Source organism: Emys orbicularis, chromosome 1 (assembly GCF_028017835.1).
Source record: "Emys orbicularis isolate rEmyOrb1 chromosome 1, rEmyOrb1.hap1, whole genome shotgun sequence".
Classification (NCBI taxonomy): domain Eukaryota; kingdom Metazoa; phylum Chordata; order Testudines; family Emydidae; genus Emys; species Emys orbicularis.
This window is the reverse complement of record NC_088683.1, coordinates 26,871,960-26,888,059: the sequence shown is the minus strand read 5'-3', so window position 1 is coordinate 26,888,059 and position 16,100 is coordinate 26,871,960. Positions and strand designations below refer to the sequence as shown.

At 42.2% G+C, this 16,100-nt stretch overlaps 1 protein-coding gene across 1 annotated transcript in view; it reads left to right on the top strand.

Moving 5' to 3' along the window:
- PHTF2 (putative homeodomain transcription factor 2) overlaps positions 1-16,100 on the top strand; it is a 153,326-nt gene that overhangs the window by 74,860 nt on the left and 62,366 nt on the right. Inside the window, exons 3-5 of the mRNA XM_065403358.1 lie at positions 835-891; positions 1,219-1,230; positions 12,032-12,101. Of these exons, the coding sequence (XP_065259430.1) occupies positions 835-891; positions 1,219-1,230; positions 12,032-12,101 (139 nt within the window). The remainder of the gene's footprint in view (positions 1-834; positions 892-1,218; positions 1,231-12,031; positions 12,102-16,100) is intronic.

Sequence of the window (16,100 nt, the reverse complement as noted above, 5' to 3'; positions counted from 1 at the left end):
CTGGTGTGATTATGTAATTTTATTTTGAGTAATAAAATTTGCAGAATTTTAAAATATTGTGCGCAGAATTCCCCCGGGAATAAACTTGGGTCATTGGTACATAACTTTTTACAACTCATTATGCTATATCTCAATATTCCAGAGATGATGCTGAATTTGGATGAGTAATCCTTCCTTCATTGTTCAGGTAGTCTCCAAAATCAGCTCTGGCTTGAATTGCTTGTGAGTCACCTGAAGTGGAATGGACATGTGCAATCTCTTGAAGGAAAAAATGGTTTCTCACCTGGTCTGTATCTGTGATTCTTTGAGATGTTGCACACTCCCATTGCATGACCCACTCTCCTTTCCTTTTATATTGGAGTCTGTCAAGAAGGAAGTAGGAGGGTGTGGGGGCGGGTCTGCCCTCTATGGGATTGTGCAACAGCATAAGGCAACAGAGCATGCATGCACCTGTCCCTCACCCCAATTGGGTATTGCTAAAGAAAAAATCTCTGTGTGATAAAGAGAAAAGGAATTTGGTAAAGGAGGATTATAAAACTAGGAAAATAAATGAAACTGGCTTCTTGCATAATCCTTGCTAAGAACTTCAAATTTCAGCTGTTGATGCCATGTGTATTCTTTATAATACCCTCAATTTTTATAATATCATAATAATAGGAAATGAAAAATGGGAGGAAGTAGGGAAAATGTAGGTTTCTCTGTAAATAAGTATCTCCAAGGAAACTATGTTTGTGTTCATGCTGTACCTTACCTCTGTGAAGACTGATTTGTCTTTTTGTTGCATAATGTTTCATTAAATGTAATTTAATTTAGATATTTTTGTTCTCTTTTTAGATTGGGGCATATGATCAACAAATATGGGAAAAATCTGTTGAACAAAGAGAAATCAAGGTAATATTTTTTCTGTTCATAGTGTAGGTTATGGCTAACTTAAATTTCAAATTACATAAGTATGGTGATTTACACTCCTAAAACTCCTTATTACAATGAAAAAGTAATGTTCTGAATTCCAGTGTATAACAATAAGTAGTTTGTATGTTGTTTATCATATATTTCCTAATTACTGAAAAAACGCTAGCAATCTGCAGTTCATGGCAAGAAGTTCAATTTTCTTTGTATGAATTCTAATGTCAGTTGTTTGAGCTGTTTTTTACTTTCAGTTAGTTACTCTATACCACCTTATATCCTCCTTTTTGATGCTGTCATTGTTTTGTACAGTTTATTGGACTGGTAAGTACTTCAGGATGCTGGTTTTGTGTTACTATGCATAAGCTGCTATGCTTAACTTTGATTCTGCGTTTTGGGGTGACTAACAGAATGTCATCAGTATTTGATACTGCCAACTTGTTATGCAAAAATAACAATTGATAGGAGTCTTTTGTTGTAATAGATTATGATTTTCTGGAATTCATGGATAATAAATTATATTACACAATTATAGAAATGAAGTAGTTTTCCTAACAAATGAATTTATTATACCAACTTTTTTTCCCCTCAAGTTCTGCATATGGTAAATGTGCTGCTATTTCCTGGGCTGAAAGCTGTTGCTGATTTTAGCAGAAATAATTCTGATAATATATAAATTGCTTAAGATTTCACTGCGTTTTAGTGATTGGATAGTAAAATGAATAGGGGATTTTGATGCGCTTTGGGCATGTTTTATTAAGTGGAAATTCAGCTGCATTAACACATCCGAGACTGACCTGGACTGTGTAATTATGTGACCCTGACTTCACTAGAGAACTTTTTTTTTTTTTTTTTTTTTTCATTCTACAAAATAATTGCTTTCTACTGAAATGTTCCTATCTTTATATCTGTTAAATGAGAAGAATGCTTGAAAATTTAAATATATTTTAGAGGTCACATCACTGTACACTAATTAGATAGCAATGCTTCAGTTAAATTGTTGCATCATATATATGTTTTTAAATTATGAACTAAATGGTTTAGCCATTGATAGTAAGTATGTAATACTTTATAGCAGTGGCTCTCAACCTTTCCAGACTACTGTACCCCATTCAGGAGTCTGTCTTGAGTACTCCCAAGTTTCACCTCACTTAAAAACTACTTGCTTTCAAAATCAGACACAAAAATACAAAAGTGTCACAGCACACTATTACTGAAAAATTGCTTGCTTACTTATTTTTACCAAATAATTATAAAATAAATCAATTGGAATATAAATATTGTACTTTACATTTCAGGGTATAGTATATAGAGCAGTATAAACAAATCATGCTGTATGAAATTTTAGTTTGTACTGACTTCACTAGTTCTTTTTAAATAGCCTGTTGTAAAACTAGGCAAATATCTAGGTGAGTTGATGTACCCCATGGAAGACCTCTGCGTACCCCCAGGAGTACACGTACCCCTGGTTTAGAACCACTGCTTTATAGTAGTATAGGGGGGAGGGATAGCTCAGTGGTTTGAGCATTGGCCTGCTAAACCCAGGGTTGTGAGCTCAATCCTTGAGGGGGCCGCTTAGGGATCTGGGGCAAAAATCAGTACTTGGTCCTGCTAGTGAAGGCAGGGGGCTGGACTCGATGACCTTTCAGGGTCCCTTCCAGTTCTATGAGATAGGTATACCTCCATATTATATTATTATATTATAGCACCTTTCACATGGGGACTTCTCTTGATTTGGCAACACATAGAAGTGTGTCCATATGTTACAGATATATGGCTCTAAAAACCCTCTTTCAACCAGGGCTCTACAGTTGGTATCACTAGTTGCCCTCAGAAAGGTAATAAAATAATAAAAACTTGTATACAAATGTTTTCTTTCAAGTTTGTCCTCCTGGGTTAAAGTAGGGAGGATGTCTGAGTGTTAAGTCTTCTGGCTCATCAGAAGACCTGTGTCTCATACAGACATTGTCTAATACAGACTAATGTGTGTTCAAATTGTAAGGATTGGTGGAGTAGCGGGACTTCAGAAGCATTCAACACAATAACTACCTATAATCTCAAATCCGGACATTGGGCACAGTACTTATTAATTGAAGTGTTATTTCAGTGAAAATCAACAATAATTACCTCTGCAGTAGTATAACAATCATATACATAAGAAATTGAAATAATCTGTTTCATATGCATTATGTTCTTTTGAAAACATGCTACATGCCTATCAGAGAGAGCTCTTGGTTGGGCAGTCCTATTTTACAATAATTAAACAATTATACATGAGTGGTTAAAATAATACTGTTCACTATCACATTTATATTGTGAGAGTTTAGTATAGTTGCACTTCAAGTAAGTAGTGAATCACGGTTTTGGAAGTAACGTGCTTTTATTACAATAGGCAGCTGGGGCTTTACACAACGTCAGTCCTACTCTACTGCACTGTTGTATTGCTGTTATAAAAGAACTTGCGTAAACATACAAATTCCGTAATTTATGTACCTTGAAAATTTTCATGATTGATCAATTATTTCTCAGGTTTCCATGTTAAAAATAAGTTCTAGTTTACAGTAAATGTTAACTAAAAATGTGCAACTAAGTTCTTTATAGTATGCATTTGCATTCTTGCTTAATTCTGTTCACACTCTTTTTTTTTTCTTTTCTGTTGCATTTTATTTCTAAAGATAAAACCTTATGAAAAGAAATTTAAGGCCAAGGCTTTCCGAAATAACTAGTAGTTTTGGATGCTTTGATTTTTGGGTATCAACTTGAGACTTCTTAAAGGGTCCTGATTTTCTGAGGTCTAGCACGAGCACTTTTTGAAAATTTGGCTCCATTACAGTTTGGGCATCTACTATCACTAGTCAATTTTTAATATATTGGGCTAAAATACTGCATAAACTTGATACATGCATTCTTTTGGGGTGTTTTACCTACTCGGTACATATTTTTGTACAGTTTGACTGAAATAGAGATAATATTCTAAATGAACAAATAACACAAAACATACCAGCTTTGAAGTTTCTAAAGAGTAAACATACACTATAACCGCTTGCAGATAGATTCTGAAAGGAACAAGGACCAAGATTTTAAAAAATGATTAGTAATTTTATGTGCCTCAGTTTTTTGTGTGATCAACCTGAAACACCCTAAAATGGCCTGATTTTCAGAAAGTGATGAGCACTCAAGCTTTAGAAAATCTGGCTCCTTTAATGTGTCTCATATTGAGCCCCCAAAACTGAGGCACCCAAAATGACCTAGTCACTTTCTGGAAACTTGGCCAGGCTAAATGTGGTGTCATAGAATATCAGGGTTGGAAGGGACCTCAGGAGGTCATCTAGTCCAACCCCCTGCTCAAAGCAGGACCAATCCCCAACTAAATCATCCCAGCCAGGGCTTTGTCAATCCTGACCACCACCTCCCTAGGTAACCCATTCCAGTGCTTCACCGCCCTCCTAGTGAAAATTTTTTTCCTAATAGCCAACCTAAACCACCCCCATGCAACTTGAGACCATTATTCCTTGTTCTGTCATCTGGTACCACTGAGAACAGTCTAGATCCATCCTCTTTGGAACCCCCTTTCAGGTAGTTGAATCTATCAAATCTCTAGATGAGGCCTCACCAATGTCGAATAGAGGGGAATGATCATGTCCCTCGATCTGCTGGCAATGCCCCTACTTATACAGCCCAAAATGCAGTTAACCTTCTTGGCAACAAGGGCACACTGTTGACTCATATCCAGCTTCTCGTCCACTGTAACCCCTAGGTCCTTTTCTGCAGAACTGCTGCCTAGCCATTCGGTCCATAGTCTGTAGCAGTGCATGGGATTCTTCTGTCCTAAGTGCAGGACTCTGCACTTGTTCTTGTTGAACCTCATAAGATTTCTTTTGGCCCAGTCCTCTAATGTCATGGCTGGGCATTCACTAATGTTAGTTTCCACGTGAATGTTGCCAAGTATTTTATTTCTCTCATATTTGAGCTGTTGCATTTTGCAATTTTCAATATAACAAGTTCTAACTCTGTGCTATTAAAAATATTAATTAAAATGTATTTGCAACATTAATGGGATTACACAGTCTTATTTGGCAGCTAGGAATCTGCTCTGCCTATCAGTGTGGAACCCCTCCTTCCCGCAACATCCTGCGTTCTCAAGATTTCCTTTAGTGCTGACATCAGTGCTCATCCCAATGCCGGCATCGATACTGGCCTCAGTACCCTCAACTCTCACAGTGCTGCATAGACTTTCTAGATTGCCTGGCGCCCTTACCAGCACTGCATCGCCTCTGCCTAAAGAATGCTCTGGAGTCAGAAGAATAGGAGTAGTGAGAAGCTTCTCTGGGTAGATTGCAAAGGTCAAGATCTTTGCTTTCTTCAGCTCGGGAAAGGCACTTCCCTCATTATTAGTAACTTTTGTAGCCCAAGTCACAGACCGGGACCTCATTGTGCTAGGTGTCGTACGAACATAGAACAGAAAGATAAGATCCCAGGGCAGGGACCATAATCTGAGTAAGATGAGACAACAGATGGATGGACAGATGGGAGAGTGCCAAGTAAACAATGAGACAATATTTGTTCAGTCATAGCTAGTAGTCTCAGCACACTAGCAGCCTAACCATTGAAGAGGGATTTGAAGGTGGATAAATGAGGTAGCTTTACGTATATTTACAGAGAGTGTCCTCCAAGTGTGCAGGACAGGATGGGAGAAAGCATGAAGATATTTGTTAGAAAATTTAACAAATGCGCAGTGGAGGGTGGCTTTGTTGGCCAGTTGGAGGAGAGAATTGACAGCTTGATAATTAACAAGATGATAGGTCGGGTGAGGGTTGACTGTGAAGGGCCTTGAAAGTGAATACATGCACATTGTTTTTGATAGAGAAATGAAGAGACAGTGGAGGGGTTCAAAGAGAAGGGTGGCATGGGCAAAGTGACAGTCTCTGCAAATGATCTTTGTAGCAGCATTCTGAATGGATGTGAGTGGAGCAAGACTGCATTTGTCAGGGTCAGAGAAAAAGATGTTGAAGTAATCCAGTTGTGAGGTGATGAACCTGGATGAGGGTTTTAGCTGTGTGGATGGATAGGAAAGTCTTTGTGTTAGAGATGTTATGCAGAAAAAATATCAGCAAGATTTAGATAAAGCCTGAATGTGAGAACTTAGAGAGGGGTCAGAGTTGATGGTGGTACCCAGGTTGTAGGCCTAAGTACAGCAGAATGGTGGTGTTGTCTAGTGATCAAAAAAGGAGGTAGCAGGGATGGTGTGGGAGGCAAGATTAGGAGTTCTGTTTTAGCTATCAACTCAAGCTTAAATGGTGGTAGACATCCATATGGAGATGTCCGAGAGATGGGCTGAGATTTTAGCTTGGACAGGAGGAGAGCGGTCTGGAGTAGAGAGGTATATCTGTGAGTTGTGAGCATAGAGTTAGCAGTTGAATTTGTTTGCAGATGAGATTACCCGGAGATAAGATGTAGAGGGAGAAGAAAAGAGGACTAAGGATGAGCCTGTGGGTCTGGATCATCAGTCTCTTAGAGCTTAGGAACTATTTCTTCGAGTGCTCGCTCATGTCGATTCTATTCTAGGTGTGTGTGCACCCACGTGGACAGTCAGCAGAGATTTTTTGCCTTAGTGGTATCTGTAGGGTCGGCTGTAGCGCCCCCTTGAGTGCTGCGCTCACGCATTGGCATATTAGATGCTGCCAACCCTATGCCCTCTCAGTTCCTTCTTACCACCCGTGGCAGTTGGTCGGAGCGCCTTGTCTTGCATCGCAAGAGCATTAGCAGTTCTTCACAGCCCGTTGTCTTTCTCCTTTGTATATAGTTTGTAGGTTCCTAGTTAACCATTAAGTGTTAGGTTAGTTGGTAGTTAGAGTACCAGCTGGGATTTCACCCCAGAGCAGAGCATGCCCCAATCTCCTGGCTTCAAACCATACTCGTCATGCAACAGGCCGATGCCTATTAGTGACCCCCACAACAGTTGTTTGAAGTGCTTAGGGGAATCCCATAGAAAGGACAAGTGCCGAATCTGTAAAAACTTTCACCCCAGAACACACACAGAGTGGGATAGCTACTTGAGAGCCCTCTTCATGGAGACTGAGCTTCGTCCTGTGTTGGAGCCCTCCTGCTCGGATCCCACACTGAGCACCTCGACATCGGTGCGTAACGCACCGCCGGCATCGGGCTCTGCCCGGCACCGTGCCCCTCGCCGGTGCTGAAGAAGCGACAAAAGAAGAAAAGCCCCCCGGCACTGGAAGGTAAAGGGGCCTTGGGCAAAGGCCCTATGTCAGGCCATGTGCCCGCCTCAAGGTATCATGGGGGTACCACTGAGGTTGAACCCCCTCAGCCCGGCCAGCGATCCGCCTCCAACTCCCGGGAGTGGCAGGGGACCCTGGCTTCTCCTTGGGCCCTGGTTGTCCAAAGCAGCCCCAGCAGCTAAAGAGCAAGCTGGCCGACAGGCACCGCAGACACCGCGCCAGGCCCCAACTCCCAAGGGCAAGCCGATCATGAGGCTTCCCCATAGGTCCCTGGACCGCAGGCGTAGATCCTCATCTCTGGGGCCTAGAACTCCAGCACCGCATCCCTGGTCTCCAGTCAGAAGACCCAGGTCCCCGACACTGCGCCCTCCCCCTACAAGACATGGGACACCAGAGTCAAGGCACCAGTCCCTGTACCACCAGTACCGATGAGCTTCCTGTCAAAGATTGCCACAGCGCAGGTCACCCTCTCCCAGACATGGGTCCCCCACTGGGGCGGGATCGCCTCTGTTGCAGCACCAGTCTACAACCCCCCCGGTACCACTCATCGGCAGGCACCGATCATCACCAGGATCAGTCGGCAGACTCAGGCCTTGACAGCTCCGCCCCGGTTGCTGGAAGGTCAATGGTTGGACTCGGACCGGGTGTTCAGCCCCTCACCACCGACCCGTGAAGCCGGTGTGGCAGCTGCAGCGATGGCATGGTAGCAGGAACAATGGCCCACTTAATGGTCATACTGGAACCTTTGGGGCATGCCCGTTATGCCGGTCCCATATTCCCACCAGTTGTCCCTGGCTCCCTCGGACTAACCGCCCCCAGCACCGCCAGCACCGGAGTTGGAACACGGTACTAAATCCAACATGGGGACAGCACATCAGTCTCAGCACCTAAGTTGAAAGTTACAGATTTTGTGCCATAGAAATGAAAATATAATGTAGCTTATTCTTTATAAAGTGTATCTAACATGCCTATTAGAATGTTTAATTATGAAGATGGTGCTATATTTTAAGAGACCTCACAGTATAAATTTAAAATAATCTAGGAATATAACCCAGGAGATCCCTTCCAGGTCCAGTACACTGTTATTGCAAACAGCCCCCTTATATAATTCTGTAAATGACTATATCAAGCCCCAATTTAAAAGTAGTTAGGTTTCTCCCCTGTGCCCCCAACCCCACCCCCCAGTCCTACTTGAAGGCTGTTCCAGAACTTCACTCTTCTAGTCAGAAACCTGCTAAATTGCAGCCTAACTTTATTCATAGCCTGTTTATACACATTTGTTCATGTGGCCAACATTGTCCTCAAGCTTAAATAGCTCTTCTCCCTCTCTGATGTTTACTCCCTGACATATTTATAGAGAGCAACCATATCCCCTCTGTGTTCTTTTTGCTAGACTAAACAAGCCAAGCCTTTTAAGTTTCCTCTTGTAAAATAGGCTCTCCAAGTCTCCATTTCCTTGGTCATTTTAGTAGCCCTTCTCTGCACTTGTTCCAATATGAATTCTTTCTTGAACATGGGTGACTAGAATGGTATACACTATATCAAATGAGATCTTATCAGTACCTTGTACAAGGGTACTAATACTTCCTTATCTTTACTGGAAATACCTTGCTTCATACATGCTAGGCAAACACTTTCCTTTTTCACAGCTGCATCATTTTGATGGCTTAGTCATCCTGTGATCGACTAATACATCCAGGTCTTTCTATCCCTCTGTCATTATACTCGCTCCCATTAGCATCCTGCCTTTGCCCCCATGGTCTGCATCATCACTCTTATTGAAAACTGGGACAACATATTCATTTAGTTTGTGAGCCAAACCTAGATTGTTTAATCTCTACCCCACTGGTTTTCAACTTGTGGTCCACAGACCCCTGGTGGTCTGTAGACTGTCTAAGATTTCCAAAGGGGTCTGCAACTCCATTTGAAATCTTTTAGGGGTTCACAAATGGAAAAAGTTTGAAAACCACTGCTCTGCCCCATAGCAGCCCTACTTCTTTTCTAGTTCTTTTTATTTATATTGGTAAAAAAACGTTTTACTATTAGTTTTAATTTCTTTTGCAAGGCCGAAGTAAGGCTTGCCTTAAGCTCATTAAACTACTATGAGACTTAAACAGGATTTCCTGTTGATAGAGATACATACCACGCCCTTGTAAGATATCCGTTTTGGAAGGATTCACACCACAAAACAAAACTCTCCCCCACTCCCATAAGTTATACGTGTTTAAAATAATGGTTTTTTTGTGATAGATGAACTTCCTTTTACATTTGGAGCTGTCTTGCTTCAGATTTCACAGTGATCTACAGCAAATTTTGTAACTATTAAGATTCCCATTTCTCATTATGGAGGCTTATTTTTTTGCTCAGCATAACATATCTCAATAATCAGACTGATGTGCAGACTGAAGGAAGACTTGTAAAGAACATGATGTGTAAAAGACTTATCTGATAGTGTTTTAATTTTTACATGCAGCTAGTTTTTCCATATTTGCTGTCTTGTAATATATTTAACTTGCTATAACCATGTTTAGTTGTGCTCTGTGGTATGTTGCTTTGTTTTGATTAATTTCTTCTGTTTGTCTCTCCAGCATTCTACACCTCTGACTTATCTGATCTAAATCTGTAGCAACAGCATTGTCTTGTTCAATATTACCAGCATCATACCTGTTTGAGCATGCCAAACTGAAATTACTCATTTAAATTAAATGGAGAAAATTGCATGCATTCATGCATCTACTTGTCATAAGATGAATTTTCCAGTTCTGGCATTACAGTAATATGACTAATTATCACTGACATTTGTTTGCTTCTGCCATAGGTATAGTGTGACTTTAGGTAAGTCTACACTGCAACAAAAGACTCTTGGCACCGCTCTATGGCCTGAGCAAGTTGACTCAGGCTCACAGGGCTAAAAATTGCAGTGCAGATGATAAGCTTTTGGTTGGAGCCTGAGCTCTGAGACACCATTAGGGAGGAGGGTCTCAGAGCTTGGGCTCCAGCCTGAGCCCAGATGTCTGTGCTGCAATTTTTTGCCTCACAGCCCAAGTCCTGTGAACCTAAGTCAATTGACCTGGGCTCTGAAACTGAGTGCTGCGGATTTTTTTATTGCAGTGTAGATATACCCTTTAACTCATATTTAAAATAGTAAGTTTGTGTTCCTAATTTTATGAATGAAATTGACATTCTTGAAAATAAATACTTAAATGTTTTACAAAGGCAACTGCAGTTTATGCATCAGTTTAAAAAGTATTACAGAAGGATAAGGTTCAACCATCCCTGATAGTAATTCCACACCACTAACCAGCTATCTTTTGAGAACAACATATTAACTTTCAATCTCTAAAAACTGTACTCTATAGAGTCCATATCCCCATAATGTGGCCAATGTAATTGACGTCAAATTTCAGAAACCAAATGAACCATAATTAAGGCTATGTTTTAGTCACAGGTATTTTTAGTAAAAGTCATAGACAGGTCACGGACAGTAAACAGAAATTCACAGCCTGTGACCTGTCCATGACTTTTACTATATACTCCTGCCTAAAACTTGGGGGTGGTGCTCGGGGGGAGGGGGGGGGGCGCAGTGGGTGCTAGGGGGTGGATGCCATGGGTGCTCGGGGTGGGGGTGGGGGAGGGAATTGCAGCCTGGGAGGTGCTGGGGGGGGTGGTTGGTGGGGCTGGGGCAGATTCCCTACCCAGCTCCAAGCTCCACCTGCTGCCTCTGATCCACCCTAAGCTCCGGTCTTGCAGCTCCCATTGGCTGGGAACTGCGCCAATGGGAGCTGCGGGGGCAGTGCCTGCGGGCAGAGGCAGCATGTGGAGCTAGGAGCTGAGGAAGGGTATTTCCTGTTGCCCTTCTGGGGCATTCTCCCCCAGTAAGCACCACCCCGCACCCCAATCCCCAGCCCTGAGGTCCTCCCCCACCCAAACTCTTGCTGCTGGCGGGCAGGCGGGCCCAAGACTGTCCAAGCAGCAGCCAGTGCAGCTGGCCCAGGGGCTGCCCATGCTGCTCAGGTGGCTCTCGGTCCAGCTGCACCTGCCTGCTGCAGAAATCACGGAGGTCGTGGAAAGTCACGGAATCCGTGATTTCCGTGACCTCCGTTACTAACACGGAGCCTTAACCATAATACATGCATAGTTTTCTAAGGCGTGACAACATAACTACACCTAGTAACATAAAAAGCAAGTGTTGAACTGAACACTCTCCTGTGGGGCAGCCAGTTAACAAGGGGTATGTGTTTTTCAGTGGTGGAGCAAAAAGACCACTTTCCTTTGCCTAGCTCTGCCTTTTTATGGCAGATCCTTGCTGCCTGTCAGGAAAACTTATTACCCCTTTGTGGCACTGGGATTTAGCAGATTTAGTTGACCAGCAGATTGCAGAGCACAACGTTGTTTGCCATCAGTTGTTTTAGCTGGTGCTCCTTTGAGAACTAAAAGCTACATAGTGTATATAGATTGCGATTAAAGAGAAAAAGGGTGTCGTGTTTTAAATAAGGAAAATGACAGTAAACCACAATCCAAGTATATTACTAACTCTGGCAAATGTGTGTATAGTATGTTGCATTATCAGAGTCAATAAGAATTTTTAGGCACTTCTGAAAATCTCGCCCTAAGGGGGCAGTAATTGATTAGTTTTCATTACATTATCCTATTTGTTGAAATTTTTTTTTACCCCATCTTGGCTTTACTTTAACACATTGTTTGTATGTAATACCAGGTACATTGTTCTTTGGAACACTTGTTACTTTAGATTTCAAATTGTGAATTTGGCATTTTCTTAAATGTTTTCAAAAAAAGTGTAAGACAATTACTGACCCCCATTCTTATTTTTAGCTAATGTATATCTTCGGTTGTGGTGTTTAGATTCTAATATTTTTTGCATATTACAGGGTCTGAGGAACAAGCCAAAGAAAACTGGACATGTGAAGCCAGACCTCATAGATGTCGATCTTGTAAGAGGTAAGGCTTGAGCTAGTAAATGCTGAATTTGTCAGAAATTTGACCTTATGGGGACAGTTATAAAAATAATTGTCTTTATCCTGATAGCCTTGCAGAAGAGTTGAGTATAACTATAAAAATGAGAAGAAACTCTACGGCTAAAGAAACACCAGGAAACAGTTGTCTCCTACTTATGTCTAAATTAAAATTAAATCAGTTTAGTTACCTTATGTAGTTGATCATGTAGATTTATTATAGCCAGAGTCTTAAGAAAAGAGGAAACAATTGCTAATTGTTTTGTATCTGATAGTGTCCATTTTAAGAAACTTCAGAGGAAAGTTCAAGAAATCCTGATAAGGACACTTCAAGGAATAAGCTTGAGCATAGTCTGAGAAGGGGTTTGTAGATGCTGTACAGTTATTTCTTCCCTGTAAAACAGGTGTATCTGATCATACTTATTGGCTAATAACTCTTAGCCTCAGAGTACAAATCCTTGTCCTGATTGGCTGCTGCCCTTGGAACTCCTAATCTAAATGCATATACAGACGTGCATATCACCCTGTCACTTACCAGCCTCATTCTGCTTTCAGAATCTCTGTTGCTCCTTGACCCTGGGAAGGTTTACACTCCACCCCAATAAGTAACTTTTACTGTATTTTTAGCTTCCCTTTTCCCCTCTTTTCACACCAATGCCTCTTTTCATCTTCCTCTCTTTCAACTCCCTCTTAAATCAGGAGCTGGCAGCAAAATGAGGCCAATCCCTACGTGACACAACAGGAGCTCTGAGGAGTTTTGAAAACTGAGCTGTGACCCTGAGAAGTGCCTGTGTTCCCATTTCAGATTAGCTCAATTGATGGAGGGCTGCTCCCATTCACTTTTTAAAAGGATAAAATGGAGTACAAAGTAAAGGAGCAACAAAAAATAAACACAAGTCAGTTTTAAAAAAGACTAATGGTTTTGAGAACAAAGAAAGGGAGAGAAGGTGGAGACCATTTCAGTATAGCATGAATATTTTCTGCTAACTCAGTAATAACCATATCCTTGGGTGAATAAACTCAGAGACCTAAGAATTATTGTTAGCTTATAATACCCTGCAGTTATTTTAAGTGAAACATGAAATGCAATGTTTATTTGGCAATATAAAGCTGAAGGACCAGATCTACTGGTATTTTGTTAAGTATTTGAAAGTGCAATCTACAGAGGAGTAGTTCTTCCCAGGAATATGAGTGGCTAGCACTGCAGAGCTATTTATTTATTTTGTTTGTATTATTGTTCCATCTAGGAGCACTAGTCTTGGACCAGGACCCCATTGTGTTAGGCACTGTGGAAATATCCATAGATTATGAGCAGAATGGAAACTATTCAGGGTCATAGTATTGTATAAAGCCCTTCATAGGTTAGTCCCTAAGTACTAAAGCAATCAGTACTCTGACCTTATGCCTCTGCTCCACAGTTAAAATCAGGCAAGGCATGCTCACTCTCCAACTGGGTCAGGGACAGGAGTGTCTCAGTAGAGGCTGTGGAGCTCTCTTCGAAACAAGTCTTAGACTGTCTTTGATGCAGTGCAGGTCCCATTTATTTTTGTCAGGCCTATACTTTTAGAACCATCATCCCTCTCTTCTGTTCTCTTATATGTTGTTGCCTCCTTTTCATCCGTAGGGGTTGTGTTAACTGGGAATTGATCTCTCATTTGTTAGTGACTTGCCTGAATGGTGGTGGGTTTTGCCCTGTACCAGATCCTTTGGTTGGATCTGTCTGTCTGTCTGTCTGTCTAGAGATCAGTGTTTTTATTTTCGTTTTAGATTAGTTTTACTGTACAGCTCTTCATGCTTTTCAGTAGATGTCTTTATAAATAGGTTTGCATTAAATTCATTATACACCTCTACCTCGATATAATGCTGTCCTCGGGAGCCAAAAAAATCTTACCGCGTTATAGGTGAAAACGCGTTATATCGAACTTGCTTTGATCCACCGGAGTGCGCAGCCCTGCCCCCCCGGAGCATTGCTTTACCGCGTTATATCCGAATTCGTGTTATATCGGGGTAGAGGTGTAATTAAGAACAGGAATCAGTTAAATTTTCACCTTTTCGTTCCATGTGTATACAGCAACCAGTATAATAGGGTCTTGGTCCGTGACTGGGGGGCATAAGTGTTAAAGTAACAGTTTATACATAATTTTTTTGTGAACAAAAATCGGTTTAAAAGCACTGTAACTATAAGAAGATATGGGATTTATAGTCATAATATCTGTAAATGTCCACTGCTTCAGAAGTTGGAGTATAGGCTAGTTTTAGAAACATCTAAAATGTATTACTCTGTTATGCTTGGGAGGCTTTATCATCTGTAGACCTATGAAACAAGGCAGGACTTCTCTGCAGCTTGTTACAGACTGTTATGTTCTTTTGGGCAGGTTTATTGTCCAAACTTAAAACAAACAAAAAGGTTCCTCAGCTCACCCTTTACATATTGGGCTCTTGCGGTCTCTTCTCCCAAACTCTGGCAGTCCTGCAGCTTCCTAGCTTTCTCTCAGTCAGTTCTGCCTCACTGGGTCATTCTCTTACCATTTATAGCCCCAGGTCACATAATGCCTTTTTAGCCCCAGCCCCACCTCCTTAATTGGCTCAACTGGGAGCACATGTTCTGGCACAGGGAAGCGGGACCTACTTCAGTTACAGGGGCCAGCCACCCTGTGACATACCTGTCTCTTAAAAACACAAAACAAACAAAAACCAAAACCCTGCCTCTTTCACAGGTAGGCTTTTTTTCTGACTTGAGGCCCCTTCCAGACTTCTTCCACCCACAAACCAAAAAGTGCAGCCCCCTGTTTTGGGCTATATGAGAGCTTTCCTGAGACTATTTTGTGACCCTGTTGGGTCACTCTTACTCTGCCATATCATTCAGGCTGCTCATTTCCTTCAGCCACAGAGAAGGCTTCTGCCCATTTGACTTCCTCCCACACTGAGTTAGGCTGGCATTGCCTAGCTCAGCTCCCTTGAGTAGGACCTTTTAAAAATTGTTCTAGGATGATTTGGTCCATGATTTTCTCTGTTGAACTGGTCTCTGGGCATAGCCACCAAGCCATGAGGTCCTGTAAACTTTGACCGCTACATGTGGTCATGGCCTCCATGGAAATAGTTCAGCCCAAAACCGGTGCTATACACCTCTGAAGTCCGTCCTAGTCTATCTAAGATGGCAGCCTTCACCACAGGATAGGAGCCTGTCTGCTCATCACTTACTGCTTGGTATGCTGCCTCTGCCTTGCCCATCAGGAACAGTGCTATGTAAATTGACTCCTTCCTGCCCGCTGCACTTGCCACTGTCTCCAAGGAAGGCCTGTGGGTCATCCTCTGGCCCAAGCTTCACCAGGCCAGGGACTAGCTGACCTGAGCTTCCCTCTCCATCACCAAGCAGGTTCCCCTGGGTCTCTTGACCTAACTGCTTCTGTAGCCATTCCTGTTGCTGGAAGAGGGGGCCTCTAGCCAGTGCTGTTGAGCAGCAAGTTGTGCCTCTGTTGCTTCTCTAGCCTGTTCATCAACTGTAGGAGCATAGCCTGTGTCTTTGCTGTTCCTGTTGCTGCTGTAATGCAGCTGTCTGGTGTTGCTGTGCTATAACCAATAGATGTATCATCTCCTCCATCTTCCTTAATCAGCCAAACTAGGTGGGCTCAGTCAATGCTTGGGCTTTCCCTTTTTTCTTGGCACCAGTAATTCTCCTCACTCTCCCCTTGTACCAGGGGCCGATCTCAGTGCTAGCCTTCTCTTCCATATGTCAGAGGGCTTCTCCCCAACTTGTTATGGTCTCATTGCCACACCCACAGTCTCTCTTAGGCAGGTTTATTATCTAAACTTACACAAACAGTTCTGCAGCTGACCGTTTACATTTTAGGCTCTCACTTCTTCCCTTCCCAGTTCCTCTTCCTAGCTCTCTCTCAGCCATTTATGCCTCATTGGCTCTCTGTCTGACCTTTGTAACTGCAGGTGCAGCCCTGCCCCCTTAATTAGCCCAACTGGGAGCACCTGT